This window comes from Chrysochloris asiatica, unplaced genomic scaffold (genome assembly GCF_000296735.1).
Source record: "Chrysochloris asiatica unplaced genomic scaffold, ChrAsi1.0 scaffold00092, whole genome shotgun sequence".
Taxonomy (NCBI): Eukaryota; Metazoa; Chordata; class Mammalia; order Afrosoricida; family Chrysochloridae; genus Chrysochloris; species Chrysochloris asiatica.
This window is the reverse complement of record NW_006408610.1, coordinates 2,034,273-2,052,228: the sequence shown is the minus strand read 5'-3', so window position 1 is coordinate 2,052,228 and position 17,956 is coordinate 2,034,273. Positions and strand designations below refer to the sequence as shown.

Here is a 17,956-nt window from a genome sequence, read left to right as displayed (position 1 = left end):
ACTACTACATCCATAAGTATAGGTCAAGTTCATCAAATTGTAACAATTTACACTCATTTCCTTTATCAAAAAAAAAATATTTTTTGTTTAATCATCCTCTAGTTGATTTCTGATCATCAAGCTAGTTCGAATGGGTACTATCTATAAATTTGGGCATTCTTGTGCGAGACCCCTCACTTCCTATCAGCTGGACACTTTGCTCTCAGCTCTAGCCCTCTGTGGTTATGTCCTTGTCCATAGGCTCAGAACTCCCCAGGTCTCATCACATTTCAGACCAACCAGCCTTTCCTCTTCTCTTTTCCATCTCCAGGTTGACTGGAGTCTATGGAATGTGGTGGAACTCAGCCCGTATCTTCATTGTTGCCTTTCCCTGTCTTCCACTCACCAGTGAACCAACATGGTTGCCAGCAAGCTTACATGCCTGCTGATGATGAACAGTTCATTTTATCTAAGTGCTGGATTCCCTATATTATTTAAGATTTTAGATGATAAGCTATGGTCAAGTTATAGTTTTCAGTTAGCCCTCATTCCTAAACCTCACTCCAAATTCCAGCTACCTTTGCAATTAAAGTCAGTTAAAATTCTTGGACCATAGGAAAGGTTGGGGTTAGGAACTGTAGTTCAAAGAAAGGCTCAACATTAACAGTGTGCTATATGCTAAGAGCGCTTAACCTAAAGCAATTCATCCAACAAGAATTATGAGATAAATACTATGCCATGCATAAAAGGAAATCAAATTCAGTAACATTTCAAACAGCAGCATTATGAGGACATTTCAAAAAGTTCATGGAAAAATGAAATGAAAAGAGAACAGAATTTTTTCACAAACTTTATGAGATTCCCTTGTATGTATGTCTCTATGATACACAGACAGAAGGTTAATTACCTCATGATCATGAGTGGCCTGTCGGGCTGCATCTAAAAATAGGAAAGAATAAGGACATTAAATTAAAAGGTAAAAATAATAATAAAATTCAAATATATGACTGTGCCAAATTAAAAAAAAAAATACTGGTATATGCAGGCTCTAAATTAATTAATGAAGAAAGATAACATATTTATGTTAGTATGTTATTTTCCTTCACTAATTAGTCAAATGGGCAACACAAGTTCAAGAGAATCCCATACCTATAAAGCATACAATTAGGCACAAGAGAAATAGCAGACATAGGTCTTACCTTTGAGGGGGATACGGTGGGATGGAGGACAGGAAACACATATCGAAGACCATTTGTACATTATAGTTTTAGCAGGCTAGGTGCTCAAGTTTGGAGAAGATGCAATGGTTATGGAACTGATGGGGCTTCTTGGCAGTGTTTCCTAAGGAAGGGGAACTTGAAGCAATACTTATAGGTGTGTGATTAATAATTTTAACAGGACAAAAGATCCATGAAGACACAGATCTTGTCCTTTTTGTTCACTACTGTATCCTCCTGCCTAGAAGGGAGCTTGATATATGAGGGTAAATAAAAAAAGTACTGTTACAAAATCATGGAAACCATTATTAAAAATATCAAAATATGAAGCTATTATCTCTCAACATATACTCTATAGGTCTATACACTTCGGAAGGTGAGGTTTCCATCTCTCTAATTCTTCCCCAAAGAATTACATGTTCTTCAATTTAAACCACATCAAAATGGCAGCTTTGGCATCCTTGAGGGTCTCAAATTGTGTTCCTTTTAAATGTTGTTCTTTGAATTTGGGGAACGACTCGATGGCACCTGACAACAACAACAATAACAGAAGTCTGAAAAGACAAGATCAGGATTGTAGGGTGGATGGGGGTAAGGTTTCCCAATCAAATTCTCATAGGACAGTCTTTACTATCCCTGAAGAATGAACAGGTATATTGTTCTGCTGGGGAAAAAATTCCTCAGTGTAACTTTCTTGGCCTGTTTCTCAACTAGCATTTTCAAGTTTCTTCAAAGTTCTTCCTAATAAGCCTCTGTGATTGTCTACGGGTTTCAAGAAACTCTGTCATGATTACCCCGAGGACCCAGCAGTTACTATAACCTCTCTGCCTTGAATTTCATTTAGAAGAGCCCCTTGGAAGCTACGGTTCTGATTGGTCCTTTTTGGAAAGCATCCTCAGGAGACTAAGATAAGCATATTACTGAGAGCACATGTCTGGAGTCACTCAATGATTATACAGACATGTTTAAACACATTTTGTTTGGAATAAAGCCATTCATGTATGAACTAGAACCCAGTAGCAACACGTTTTTATTTACCCTCATATAACAGTAGAAACACAATAAATATTTTTGAATGAATGCATACATGAATGAATGAATGAAAAGGAAGATCACTGGAAGATGAGAGAAATGATCCATGAAAGGCTCAGATGTGTTAATGCAAGGTAGTTAACATAATTTGGTAGACAGGCTTGCAGAGAGGAAAAAAAATATCTAAACGAAATTGGGAAAAAAAGGGGCAGGCAATGAACACATGTCTTGGAGAATAAGCCAAATTGTTGTCACTGGATACAGTAACTTAATTGAAATTTCTAGGATGAGAGCAATGAATGTAATTTTAATAGAATTCTAACATGATGCTTATAAATGAATGTAGGCTAATACAGAGATGACAGAAACACATTTTTTTATATTTTACCACTCTAATGCGACATTCAAAATGCACAACAAACTACAAATACATTTGGTTATGGTTCTAATACCTTGCCTATGAGATTTGCCTTTCTGACGATCCTGGCTTTTCCTATTGAAGACCTTGTATGCCTCAGTCTTCTGATACTGCTCTAGTTCCTTCATATAACGTTCTTTATCTCGGTCTGCTTCATCAAGGTAGCGCTAGGAGAAACGTGGAATTCCTTTCAAGAAGTAGCAATTGTATTTAGGTAAAATATCAGTGACAGATGAGTGGGCTCCAGAAAGTTTGTGGAAAATGTAATGAAAAGATAAGGGCATTTTCCCACAAACTTTCTGAAGTCCCCTTGTATTTACAGAAAACAAAGGATAATAAGAGCATTGAAAGAAAAGTGAACAGGCAATAAGCTTTAAATAATAATCAGAAAAACAAGAGGTCTATCAACAGAGTTAGATATAATCAAAGAAACATGTGATTCTGATTTTTTGGACTATTTATGGATTTTCCAACTTAATGAAGATAAATTCTATTGAGATCACTCCCGTAAAAAATTAACAGAGAAGATGATTACAGTTATTCCTCTAACCCTATGGATGGAACTTCACATGGTCAATAGTCTTCATGAGGTCTGAATACCACACAGACATACTTAGTCTTCCCAGGGGAAGAAATGGAATATTCTTGTTCCTCTATCCTCAACCCATTCTGAAGGAATGATCTCATACATCAGTTGGCCTCTGAAGAGTCTAAAGAGTGAGCACTAAAGCCCAATAGAGAGAAAGAACATAAAAAAGGATTACCTCATCCTCTGGACCCACAATGGATTACTTTTAGAGAGACTATATCTACATGCTTTTTCTATTTATTATTTAAGTGAAGTTCATTGATACACCTGGATTCTTTTGTTTAATGCCTTCCCCTATACATTCATCAACTCGGTGTAAGACATTAGGTATGACAATATTGGTTGAACACAAAACAGTCTTGTGCCTTACATAACAGTAAGGGACACCCAAATGACTAACGCTGAGACAATTTAAGCAACAAAGTCATCTAATATAGTAATGAATTATAGACCATTGGGGAAAAAATTAAAATTCCTATGTCTATACAAAAAAATAAATAGATAAATAAGTAAATAGATAAATGGGGGAAGCAGGAGGCTCTTGCTCAGATTAAAGGAGGCTAGAGACTTGACTTGTTGTTGTTGTTAAGTGCCGTCGAGTCGGTTCCGACCCATAGCGACCCTGTACAGGGTTTCCAAGGGTGTAAATCTTTACGGGAGTAGAAAGCCTCATCTTTCTCCCGCGGAGCGGCTGGTAGTTTCGAACTGCTGACCTTAGGGTTCGCAGCCCGATTCTATCTGATCCTAGACTGGACTCTGTACTGCAGGAGAAAAGAATGTTAAAAAGGAATGATGTTAGGTTAACTGATAAAATTGGAATGGTAGATTAAAGTACTATATTAATACAAAGCTATAAAACTGAAAACTGTACAGTAGTTTATATGGACTTCTGGTGTAACACTATGGATCCACTGGACTGTAAACCAGTGGCAATTCAAACCCACCACCTGCTCACTGGAAACCCTACACAGGCTCACTACGACTTGATGGCACTTAATAACAACAATTATATTGTTATGTAAGAGAATATCACTACTGTGAGAAAATACATACTGAGATATTTTGGAGGTAAATAAGGTCATGATATATATATATATATATATAATTTTATAAAGGTTTGGAATCCTTTTTTAAAAACGATTAAACAGTACAAGAAACAAAAGAAATGTATCTTTCACATGCTAGGAATTTTTAACAGAAAACCACATCCACAATCATTACCATCACTACATTTGTGCCATTTCAACCAGCGCATGGCTGCACTGTCCTTAATTCCCTTAAAATCTTTCTAACAAATGGGTTTATTTCAGTTTCACAGTAGGGTTAGTTTATATTTGGATAAGAAAGATTATTCAGATAGTTCTTGCTTTATTTTTCAAAGTAGTTTAAATTTGCTAGAGCTTTAGGAGTCCTGGTATGGTGCTGCAGGATAATGAGCTGGACTACAAAGTTGGTTTTAACTTCAAGGTCGGCGGTTCAAGTTCACCAGCCACTCTTTGGAAACCCTATTACAGGGTCGCTATGAGTTGAAATTGACTCAATGGCACTTAAAAAAAAACAACATAGGAGTCCTGATGTAGCGCTGTAGGATTGGCACTGGACTGTTCACCGCAAGGTTGGCAGTTCAAACCCCACCAGCTGCTCCTTGGAAACCTTATACAGGGCTGCTATGAGTTGGAATCGACTTGACGGTACTTAACAGCAAGAACAACATAGTCAGAAAAGAAGGATTAAAGCAGTATAATCTTTTCCTTAAACAAAAATGTTATGTGAATTACAGAATTTTATCAAATGACTTTTTGGTATATTCTCATTTAATTCATGACTTTTGTTTCATTTAACTCAGTGGAATAAATTATATTGCAGGGCTTAATAATGAGCCACTTAAAAAAATGTATGTGAACTCTCGTAGATCAGATCAAAGTGGGCTGATTTGGTTGAGGGGTCCTAAGTCTCTCCTGCTCATACTGTTACAGCAGATCCTGAGACCATTATTTAACCACTGTCCTAGAGAAAAGAGCTAAAACAGACCCTACTATTCTGCTCTCCAAGGCACCACTGTGATCACACCAGAGCCTCCACCATCTGGCCTCTAGGCTTTTCTCATCAATGCTATTTTTGATAGATAGCCAAACCAAACAAAGCATCAAGAATTAGAATGATTACCTGTTTTTCTTCAGGAGGCAGTTTACTCCATTCATTACCCAACATCCTTGTGATTTCTGGAAACGGGACCTCTGGTCTCTTTGCTCTAAGCTGCTCTCGACGCTCATTCATGAATCGAACATATCCAGTAAGAGGGGATTTGGGCGCATTGCTGTCTCTAAGAGGTTTCTTTCTTTTTCTTCCTTTGGACCAACCTCCTCGTTTACTTCTTTGCTACAAAACAGATCACAATTAAAATCTAAAAACAAAACAGTGACAAAAAAATTCCCAAATAATACAACAAATATCAAAAAGATGAGCTGCAAACTCTAGCTATTCAAAGCTCTCCAAATCTGTCAGCAGTACAAATGACTGCAATGAAGTTTTCACATAGGAATTCTACATTGTTTACTTGCAGACCCTTTTATGCACCACAGTACAAATTCCTGCATTCAAGGAGTATTTTGTGCTAACACCAACGGAAGAGAATAAGAGTGCCATGATCATCCAAGCTTTGACTTCATATGTATAAGAGGTCCTGTTTACTGATAGATAATATGCTAAATGAGAAGTTCAGCAACACATACACACCAGTGTGCCAGAGATACACACACTGCCACAGAAGACCAGATTCAAGATGGCGCCATACACACTGGCAAATGAAGACACAAGTTGTAACAATTCAGGCAAAGGTGCTCTCACTGATAACCATTCAAAGACCAGTTTACTGCAGCGGACAGCAGCAGCTTTTAACTTAGTATCTTAGTGGTACTGTAGGATAAGCACTGGACTGCTAACTGCAAGGTTGGGCAGTTTAAACCCACCAGCGAGCTCCACAGAAACCTTACACAGGGTCATTTTGAGTTGGAACCATATGGAGAGCACTTAACAACATTTACCAAATAAAGGCTAGTGCTTTGTTTGATGATTTGTTCTTAATATGCCTATTTTATAGTTAGAGGTTATATTGAGCTACATCAATACTGAAAAAAGGACTGAGGTACCAAATGAATGGAGTCCTGGTATGGCATTGTAGAATAAACACTTGACTTCCAAGGTCAGTTTGAACCACAAGGTTGGCGGTTCAAACTCATCAGATGCTCCTCAGAAACCCTATATATGGTCACTATTAGTCAGAATCGACTTGATGGCACTTAACAACACCAACCAACTGAACAGAAATCTTTGATGTTTTACCTATCTTTTTTCCTTCCTTTAAAATGAAATGCAAGGTATATAACATTTTTAGTTCATAATATTACAAATATACAGAGCCTATTAAATTAATAAAGTTTTATAAGTAATAAGAATTCTTATTTTAGAGAAGTGAAAGTCAATAGAATGTGACAAAAACATTTAAAATATACGCAAAATGGTATTATAATTCACCATTCGACAAATGGTATGGTATATTTGGCATCAATCTATTTTAAACTCATTAACATTAATCCTACTAAGAATTTTAAGAAGTTTAAGAATCATTCACTAATATTATTATTATTATTATTTTGGCAGACTATATATTTCTTTATTGAATTCAGTAAATAGTTTGAAAAGATAAGCTGACTGCTAGGAAGGTTACAGAAATGAACCAGACTTTGATTTAGCCCAGAAAAAACTTTCACTATAACAGGGTTATAAGATGCAGTCATATATAGCAGTTAAATAAAGAAAGGGTTATGAGAAAATTATCTAATTAGAGAGCAAGCCCATTTTATTTCCATATTATAAAGCAAGGTTATTTTACTGGGGTAGGGGCATGAGCAGAGATTACTTAGAGTACTGACAGGACTCTAATAGGCCACAGTCAGGGTCGCAGGGACGGTATTTCAAAGAAGGAAAAAGAGCACAAGACATATCATAGCAGCAGGTCACTATTATTTTTAAGAATGCCAACAAGACAGATGAAAAAAGTATCAGCTCTTCTTTTTTTAAAAAAAGCTTTTATTGTAAATTGAATGACAGTGCACACGGGAGAACATCGGGTTTGTTTCATTGAAATGATTACAATCCCCTACAGGCACTATCAGTTAAGAGTAAAAATCAGCTCTTTTATAATAAGAAAAAAGATAAAAATCAATGGTGGTAGCTACTCTTTTCTTGCTAAAATAAAAAAAAGTGCCTTAAAATAAAGACCAAATAATCAGAAGAAAACTGACAACTGCCCTGTCTGGTATGAAACCTTTGTGTGAATTAGAGAAGGCGTGAATGACTTGGCAAATGGTGTTGAGTCCTCTGGATACATACGATGGCCCTGTGCTAAAAGGCTTGGTGGGCAGAGTATGGCATAGACATGCATCATTAATTACCTATTGAATTAAATCATTCACTCAATAAATAAGTTGTTGAGCAGGGGAAAAAGTCAATCTGTCTCTATGGGTCTAAGGAAAATAAGAAATATAAAACAGAAAATGTCGCTTAAAAATGTGAGAAAACCTAATGGATGAACACTGATCAATTCCTTTGCTGTCTTATTTAGAAGCTTAAGATGTCAGTAACAAGAAGAGATCCTTCAGCTTACCTCATCTTCATGTCTTTGTTCATTACCTTCTGCTGTATTTGAAGATTCATTCTGAAGCAACTGACCTTGGGAGAGATCCTCTACAAATTCTGGATTGTTGGTGGATGGGGTGGCTCCACTATTATATGGAACCTCTGGGTGGGTTAACCTGCAGAAAAACAGGCAGAAGTACAAAGTTCAATATCAATAGCATTAAAAAAATGCTTTTGTCAAGGTTCAAGGCAAATTTCACTGCCAGCAAAATCACATGCCTATCTCAGAATTAATTTCCCTACTATAATTTGTATAAATGTAATAAACTATGTCTCCATAGAAGCTGTAGTGTTTAAATTCTTTGCCCCAAATTACCTCTCTCCTCAATATAACCTTTATGTTTTAGCTTTGAGCATGCAACTGCATCTGATTTTGATATGCTACTTTTCATGTATCTCTAATGTAAAGGGAAAACACTATTACCTGAAAGACTAGGAATGGGAATTGTAGAGGTAGTCTGTCCCCTATCACGAATGAGTTCTTGAAGGGCATAAGAACTCCATTATGGCATATAGTATATTCCTTTTCAGATTATAGTGTTTACCAACAACCAGATCATTGAAGAACTGTATAATCAACTTCAGTAAGTCCAGGTAGAGTTGTTGTTGTTAAGTTGGTTCATAGTGACCCCACATATGGTTCCCAAGGCTTTAAATCTTTGAGGGAGCAGAAAGCTTCATCTTTCTCCTGTGGAGGGACTGGTAGACTCCAACCATGGACCTTGTGGTTTGTAGTCCGTGCTTATTGTATGCAACCAAAGCACTCCCAATTCAGGTGTGTGATACTAAAACACCAGACAGTTATAATTTTTTCTGCTGCCACCATTATATTCTAGATGAGTTAGATTTCACCCTTCTGAAAAGTAAGACACAAGAAAGTTCAGAAAATGATAGCAAGTCCTTAGACTGACTTACTCTATCATATGTGATACAGAAATAGAAGACAAGGCTACATTTAATGGTAGAGAGTTTTGTAGGATTTTTTTTTGAGACGTAAGCAAGGAAAGTAAGCATGGCAGAAAAATGAATAAAAGAGTAATATGCAATCATTATTCTTAAAAAAAAAAATCAAACTACAATAATTACAATGCAATATAAGTGCCATATGGCACAGTAAGAGTATAGTGTATTTTATGTGTATAGAGGGGATGTTACACAAGATTTCAGAGAAGAGGTCGGAGAAATGAATAGACATTCATCAAGTAAGCAAAATCATTTCAGGGACTAACAGGACAGAGGGAGACCAATCTCAGGAGACCACTGAAATAGACTAAGTGAGAGACAAGGGCACAGACTAAAGCAATAGCAGACAGAATGAAGAATAAGGGATAAAGAGCTAAACGAAACTTCTTAATGACTGAATATAGATAGTGAAGGAAAAGGAAGAGTCAAGGACAATTTTGAGGTTTCTAGATTGAGTGATTATGTATTACTAACCAAGAAAAGAACAGTGTGTGTGTGTGTGTGTGTGTGTGTGTGTGTGTGAAAAGGAGAGGCAGAAAGATGATAAATCATGGCATTCACTAGGGCTGGTGCTACCCAGTGCTATAATTCATGGTGCTCTCTTACTATGAGCAAGCCAGCAGCCCACCATGAACAGGCAGAGTGGAGTGCCACACCAAGCAGCCTGTAGCTCCTGGTGCTCTCCCTGCCACCCTTGACCAATGTCCGGTGAGTGGGGTAGTGGTGGTGAGGAATTACTGTGCTGGGTGACAGATGGCAGCAACCCTAGTGGTGTCACTTCCTCGATGGCATCTTCTCGTATGATGCCAGTCTACCTACTGTCATGGTCAACCCTTGGGTCATTTTGGTATCACTCCTTGGACAAAGTCAGGGTGTGTGATCAGTACATCTCCCCCAGTCCCTAGTATAGCCACTGGGCTCAAGGGATAATTTGGAGGAGATGAAAAGACCCTGAGAGAACCTTGAGAAGTGATAAAAGACACAAGATATAGGAATCAATTTGACAAGGCATCATCAGCCCATGGCAGTCATGGAGAGTGCGACATATATACCAGACAGAAAGTGATTAGAAAAGCCAGTACAGAGCTCTACTGGTACAGTATGATAGGAGCAGGTGTTGGAGAAGCTGGGAAAAGGGACTGAGAAAGGCATTATGAGAATTAAGAGAGAATATACTGTTAAAGCAACAGAGACTTTTAAGGAGGTGTTAACCAATTAAAATGTTGCAGATGTCAAAAGTGATAGTCTAAAAATTATTTGCTAAATATGAAGATGGGAATGCCAGTGTCAATCTTAGGGGGTATAGTGGAATTATGGGAATAGGAAACCCTAGACCTTAAGGTCAGCGGTTCGAAACTACCAGCCGCTCCGCGGGAGAAAGATGAGGCTTTCTACTCCCGTAAAGATTTACAGCCTCGAAAACCCTGTACAGGGTCGCTATGGGTCGGAACTGACTCGATGGCACTTAACAACAACAACAATTGCTTAAGATATCAATATTTTATGCATTCCATTTAATTGGGGGAAAAAAACATTTCAAGGATTGTTGTTGTTGTTGTTAAGTGCCGTCGAGTCGGTTCCGACCCATAGCGACCCTGTACAGAGTTTCCGAGGGTGTAAATCTTTACGGGAGTAGAAAGCCTCATCTTTCTCCCGCGGAGCGGCTGGTAGTTTCGAACCGCTGACCTTAAAGTTCGCAGCCCAATTCGTAACCACTACACTACCAGAGAGAAATAATGGGAGCAGATGCAGACTGTTCTGGAAATAAGAGAGAGTAAGAACATAATAGTTGATTTCAAGCAACTATGTTTCTCGGGTCCTTGTGAAATGGCTATGTGAGAGAAGCTATAGAATCAATGCTAACCATGTTCTCTGAAAAGAGGTGAAATTAGAGACCCAGCTTGATCTCAGTAGCTTTGTTTTCTAAATATTTCAATCTTTTTGGATGTCTTAGTGAACTTGCTCTTTCACTGTTATTCTGACTTCAATTGTGCCATCAATTGTAGCATTATTCTCTCTTGCACATTTTTATGTCAGTAAAGCCTACAGGAGTATGTTTGGAAAAAAATCACCAATCTTATAAATTCCTGACCAAAGTAGATAAAAATCAGAAGGGAGTGGTCAAAGGTGACGAATGCCAGGAAGACGACAAACTGGATACAGACCAAGGAGGTGGAGTGGGTGGAAGCTCTTTTGTTATTATGAATGAACTGTCCATGCTCTAAGCTAAAGCCACCCACACCCTCATGTCTACTCAAAGGCATTATATTTAAGTAGTTCTTCCCTTCTCTAGCACCATTTCTTTCCACTTTACTGGATCAGCCTCATCAGTAATACAAAGGTGGTATTTACAACTCTTGGTATGATGCTGTAGGATAAGCACTGGAATGAGAACTGCAAGGTTGGTGGTTCAAATCCACCAGTGGCTCCTCAGAAACCCTATACAACAATCTTTAAACAAAACAAAAATCTTCTTGATACCATTTCTTCTAGTGAACACACTCATTTTCCTCCTTTCCTTTATAGCAAAACTCCTTGAAATAATTGTTTATGCTTAGTAACTTCAACTTCCTCAACCCATTCTCTGCCTTGCTGTCTCTTTTTGTTTTAGCAATATTTCATTGTTTTCAGTGAAGGTGTACATAGAAGTTTAGGTTTCCATTTAACAATGTCTACACAAATTGTTTCCTAACACTGGTTACATAGTTCAAAATGCATGACATTGTCATTTTGGTCTTGTTGTATTTCAAGTCATCTTGTTTCCCTGATTTCTAATAGTCATTTTAAAGTAATTATTGACTGGTCTCATAGAGATGATTTTTAACTGAGTACAGTACTCATAGGTGGTGTGGAAACTGCTCCAATAAGTAAGGGTTTTCTTAAGAATTTGGGATTCTGTTTCACATGTTCCCCCATTCTCCCAGGATCCATCTATTATGGACCTGATCAACAACAGTCTGTGGTGGTAGCCAGGCACCACATAGTTCTGGTCTCAGGGTAGACTATCAGTCCTACAGACTATCAGTCCCGTAGACTATCAGTCCCGTAGACTATCAGTCCTGTAGACTAGTTTCTGTGCATCTTTCCTACTTTGTCTTTTGCTCTGGACAAGTCGAGAAAATAGTTATATATCAGATGATTGCTCACAAGCTTTTAAAATTCTGGACACTGTTTTAACAAAGTAGGATGTAGAACATAAACTTTATTAACTGTATTATGTCAATTGATTGAGCTGTTCCCTGAGACTACTGTTCTAAGCCTTCAGAATCAGAAAACCAATCCTGTGAGGTGTTTGGTTATACCTAAGAAGAATATGCGTATATTCAGTTAGTTTGAGCTGCAAGGTTGGTGGTTCAAAGTCACCAGTTGCTCCTTGGAAACCCTATACAGGGTTGCTATGGGTCAGAACTGACTTGACACCACTTACCAACATAAACACACACACACACATATATACATATACATGTTTACAAATGCATACATGCATATACATACACCTATATATGCTCACATATACATACATACATATACATGGGAGAAAGATGAGGCTTTCTGTTCCTGCAAAGATTTACAGCTTTGGAAACCCTATACAGGGTTTCTCTGCATTGGAACCAACTTGATGGCACTTAACAACATCATACATATATATTTTTTGGTGGTTGTTATGAATTATTTATGAAGGAGCTTCAAGAACTTCCTGGAAAAATGGGATTAAAAGGTAATGGAATTTTTCCACAAACTTTTTGAAGGCCCTTTGTCTTCATTCCTGGTAACCACTAATGAAAAGGAATTTCTGTGTATTTACTCTAGTCATGTCATTTCATAAAAGTAATAACAAACAATACTGGAGCTTTGCGACTGACTTACTTTGCTCCATATAATGTTCTCAAAGTTGTAAGATGTTTTGGGAATTCATTTTTTCTTTACTGCTGAGTAGTATTCCAATGACTGTATTTACCGCCTTTTACTTATTCATCTCATGATGGGCAATTAGGTGGCTTGCATCTTTCTGCTTTTGTGAATAGTGCTGCCGTGAACATAGGTATGTTCCTCCCATTCTCTCTTAAATTCACTCAAAAGTAGATATGCACTCATAGCTCTTGCTGAGGTCACCAGCAACGTCCATAACAGTCATTTTCTCAGTCTCCACCTTACCTGATCTTCCACAAGCATCTGACACAACACTGACAAAAGAATGACTTCTTTATTTGGTTTCCAGGACTTCATACCTCTTTGGTTTTTCTGTTACCTTTTTACCAATCAGTTGCTATTAGTTTGACTCTGACTCACAGTGGCCTGTGTGTCACAATAGGACTCTGCTTCATAGTTTTCAATGGCTGAGGTTTTGGAAGTAGATCACAGGTCTTTCTTTAGAGGTACATCTGGATGAACTCAAACCTCCAACCTCTCAGTTAGCAGCCAGGAGCGTTAACCATTTGCACCACACAGGGACTCCGCTACCATTTTAACTACTCGCATTAATCCTCTTTAGTCCTCATGCTTTGTTGTTAACTATTGTCGAATCCTCAAGCTAGTGTCTCCTTTTTCTGCCTAATTTCTAAATGCTGAAGAATCCCAAAGCTCTGTGTTTATCCTTCTTGTCTTTTCTTTGGTGATTTCATCAAGTCTCATGGCTTTGAATATGGTTATGACTGTCATGTTTCTGTTTCTAGCTTAGACCTCCCTAACTTCAGAACCTTCTATCAAACTATCTATTTGACATCTCTACTTAGAGATCTAAAGGGCATCTCGAATAGAACATTTCTAAAACTGGTGTCTAACATTGCACCCCCTATCTGCTAAATTTCCCCCATCTAAGACCATGGTTTGTCTGGAGTTTCTAGCAGGGGAGTTGCTGTTAAGTGCCTTCGAGTCAATTCCGACTCATGGTAACCCTATACAGGATCCCGAGGCTTTTTAAATATTTATGGGAGCAGGAGTGCAATTACTCAAATTCATCTTAGAGATTAACTACTGCTGAAGAACTGTTCTCTGTTAGTGACGCTGTCCGCTTTGATGGGGAAAGGGGAAACTTGCTTAGGCAGTCAGATATGCCAAATCAACTCAGATGTTGTAGACAGACTGTAGTATGGGGTCAGTGGCAGTTAAATCGTAGAGTTCTTGCATTCCATGCAGGAGACCTGGGTTTGATCCCTGCCCAATGTACTGCATGCACAGCTATCATGTTTGTTATTGGAAGCTTGTGTGTTGCTATGATACTGAACAACATTCAGTGGAGCTTTCAGATGGACTAAGAAGAAAGGTCTGGCAATCTGCTTCTCAAAATCAGCCAATGAAAACTCTATAGATCAGAATGGTCTGGTCTACAATTGATCAAGTGGGGAGGAGAGGGGAAAGCAAGAGTGGGAATTATTTCATTCCATTGTCCATAGGGCCACTGTGAGCTGGGGGCTGACTTAGTGGCAGCTAACAACAGTAATATCAATTTGATTCTTCTAGTTACTTAGGTCAAACATTTGGAGTTGTCTTTAACTGTTTTTTAATCCTTTCCCCCATCACTCATCAGGTCTTCCAGAAAAATCCGGTTTGGTTTGTTTACCTTCAAAATATATCTAGAATTCTATACTCAACCATCTCCATTCTCATTCTCGTTGAAATCCACTCTAATGAGGTTTTTGCTCCCATTACTCCAATGACTGGAGTCCTGGTGTGGCATTCTAGGATAATGTGCTAGACTACAAGGTCAGTTTGAACTGCAAGGTTGGTGGTTCAAGCTCACCAGCTGCTCCATGGAAATTCCTTTTATATTTCATATATGAATCATAACCTTCTTTATAATAAGATCTCTAGGCCATTCATAACCACACAGAAGCATGGTGGTTCCTTCCATACAATAAGCATGGGAATGTGTCTGAGCCTGGCAGCTGTTCCACGGGAGAAAGATGGCTTTCTGCTCCCTTGAAGATTTAAAGCCTCAGAAACCCTATATAGGGTCTCTATAAGTTGAAACTGACTTGACGGCACTTAACATCAACAAAGCCACACTAGCTATTTCTACAAGGCAGAAACAATTCTGATTTAAGGCTTCTATAGAACACTCTTTTGCCCAGGATAATCTTTCCCCAGTAACTGTATGCTAGCTACCTTCTCCCTTCAGGTCTTTATGCAGGTCATTTTCTCACAAAAGTCTTTCTGTGCCCTCAAAATTTTCCTATCTTTCTTCCGTGTTTTCATTTTTAATCCAGTGGTTCTTTTCATGTTCTAACATAACATATATTTTACTTATTTATCCAGTTTAATATCTAACTTTCTAAGTAAAATTTGAGCTTTATAAGGACCTAGATTTTTGCTTTGATCACTGCTTCAGATCTAGTGCCTAGAACAGTATCTGGCACATAATGGATAGTCAGAAACTTTTTATTGAGTGAACCGAATTTAGTAACTAGGTGGCCTTTAAAAAAGTCTTAGAGAACAGTTTTATCTGAGCAGTGCAGTCAGAAGGCAGATATTAATGAAGTGAGAAATGAATATGAGGGAAGGAAACAGAATTAGAAAGTGTAGTCTATTTTTTAAAGAGATCTAAAGAATATTAAAATAATTCATCTTAGGGATTAGTTACCACTTTAATGTGTTACTGATATATTTATTCTTTGCCACATAATTTCTAAATATGCAGAAATAAGAAACTTCAACTAAAACAAAGACTTTTAAGGAAAAGGATAAACAAGTTGCTATTAACCCTTTTCTACAGACCTTTATTTATCAGATTCCACCAAAAGGAGAAAGGCCACACCAAACCAAACTAAACCAGAAAAAGTTGTCAGTTAAAGCTCTTAAGCAGTAAATAAAACCCAAAATAATCTGATCTTCATAAAATTCTAATTTGGGGGAAACAAAACATTTAAAAATCTGGCATTTTGAACAGAAAAGTATCATTTGGTTTTCAGAGCTACCCGTGTGGCAGTTATTTACTTAATTGAGACTGTGATTCTCTTAACTGGAAGTCAGATGTTTGCAAGATCCCACAAACTGTTTTATCAGTGCACAGGGACTACAGTGCACAGGGATTCCAAACCCACTGGAATCAAGTCGATCTGACCTTATAGGACAGAGAACAGTCCCACAGGGTTTCCAAGGCTGTGGGAAGATTTCCAAAGGTAAATCTTTACCAAGTAACCATCACATCTTTCTTCCACAGAATAGCTGGTGGTTTTGAGTTGCCAACATTAACTACTGTGTCACAGGGACTAGAGCACTGCCAATGGCGGCTGAATGTAAACAAAACAGTTTACCATGGCTCTCACTCTTTGCAAAGCACAATACATGCACCTCCTATTTTTACGACATAACCTGCTTTCATAGCACTTCATTTGTCACAAGACTTGTTTTGAAACTTATGCAAAGGCCCAGTGTCCCACGCAATTGCTTACCCAGTTGTGGTCAGATCATTACTCTCCTTCGAGCCATCTTCATCTGCAAAAAGGGTAGGCAGAGAGGAACTAGTCATCAAGTTTTCCATCTCTCTGAAAGGAGGAAAGAGTGGGAAAAAAAATTAATGACTTAATTACTTCCAGGTCAAGTCCACTAATTTAAGAGACAGCCTTCCTTAACTTTATCACATCAGTAGCAGAACAGAATCTGACCTAAATTTTTTTTTTTCTTGACTTGGACCCATCAATTTAAACACTATAATTAATGGACTTTTGGCCCTGGTCTTATCAATTGACCAGACTAAAAACAGCTAAGTTTTAACAACTAGGGCACAGTCTGGAAAATTCCTTCACATTTGTCCAGAATAATCTTCAAAAGTGCTCATTTCCTGTAAAAATTGTTAAACTGAGTAACTCAAAAGCACTGTAACCTGAAGTTATTTAACCTCTTTGTACTTCAAGCTCACTAGCCGCTCCTCGAAAACCCTATATGGGGTCAGTATGGGTCGGAACCGACTCGATAGCACTGAACAATAACAACAACTACAATTTTACCATCTTGGACATAGACAAACTTGCTGAATTAACCCACGGGGTTTACTGTGATGGATTAAAACTGAAAGTGCTTCATAAATACATAAAGGGTAAGATGCTAAATATGTGAGTATTATTATATAAAGGAAAGTACTGTTAGTATAGCATTACCAGATGTCAGTCCCAGATGAATCATTCTTGGATTAAATGATGACAAACTGAGCCCTCCAAAAGGAAATAATGCAAAGGAAGTGGAGAGTGGAAAGCATATTGATGTGGTTTTGAGTCAAAGAAACCACACTTCCAGGTCAGAAATATGCTCTACATCACCATAATGACCCACAGCAGAAATAGAATGCACCTGGGTACAGGAAACAGCTAAGCTTAATTGAAAAACAACAACAACAACAACACACAAATAAATCAAAAGAACTTGAGGTTATCATACGCAAAGGATAAAAGGGCAAACTGACAGAGAGAGTCAATTCATTTAGCACATCACTACAAAGAAAATGTTTTCCTTTTCAAACCTTACCACAGAGGGCTTCACCCCATATAGCTAAAAGCAGCAGCCTTCCATTCATCATGAAAGTATCTTCAAATAAAATATTCAATAGTGACCCCAAACAACAGCCACTTAGGTCCAACTGCAAATCACTCAAGAATAAGAGTGAGTGCCTCAGTCAACTGGGAGAACTGAGAAGCAAATGATAACAACGCACTTAGGAGATTCCTCTGCAAGGAGACCTGGTGAAATGACAATTACCGTAAAGGGAAAGCACATAAGGCAAAGCAGAGCTAGGATTCATTTCACTGAGGTGGAACTCTTAAGAAAATGTAGATGGCATTGGTACTATGTACTAAATAGTCAATGGAATCTAAATCTTTCTTTTTCTTTAAAAAAGAGTAAAACCAATTTTTTCTTTTCAATTATTTTCTTATTTTCACTTCTAAATTTGTTATTTAGCAAATAGCTTAATGTAATATAATGTATCTCTCTGTACACGTATTATCCATTATAGTAGGTCAAAGCACAGAGGACATGGAGAGAGAAATTTCCCATTGAGTCAGAGTAAGGAGTTTACTGTGTGTGCAAGGATGCTTGTTAATAACTCTTCAAATCCTTAAAACTGGG

The 17,956-nt window shown here is 37.8% G+C and overlaps 1 protein-coding gene across 1 annotated transcript in view; it reads right to left on the bottom strand.

Annotated features, from left to right (window-relative positions):
- Nucleotides 1-17,956, bottom strand: part of HMG20A (high mobility group 20A) — a 123,502-nt gene that overhangs the window by 16,102 nt on the left and 89,444 nt on the right. Inside the window, exons 2-6 of the mRNA XM_006866463.1 lie at nt 16,288-16,380; nt 7,902-8,049; nt 5,402-5,614; nt 2,681-2,813; nt 887-918 (exon numbers count right to left, since the gene is read on the bottom strand). Of these exons, the coding sequence (XP_006866525.1) occupies nt 887-918; nt 2,681-2,813; nt 5,402-5,614; nt 7,902-8,049; nt 16,288-16,376 (615 nt within the window). The 5' untranslated portion in view covers nt 16,377-16,380. The remainder of the gene's footprint in view (nt 1-886; nt 919-2,680; nt 2,814-5,401; nt 5,615-7,901; nt 8,050-16,287; nt 16,381-17,956) is intronic.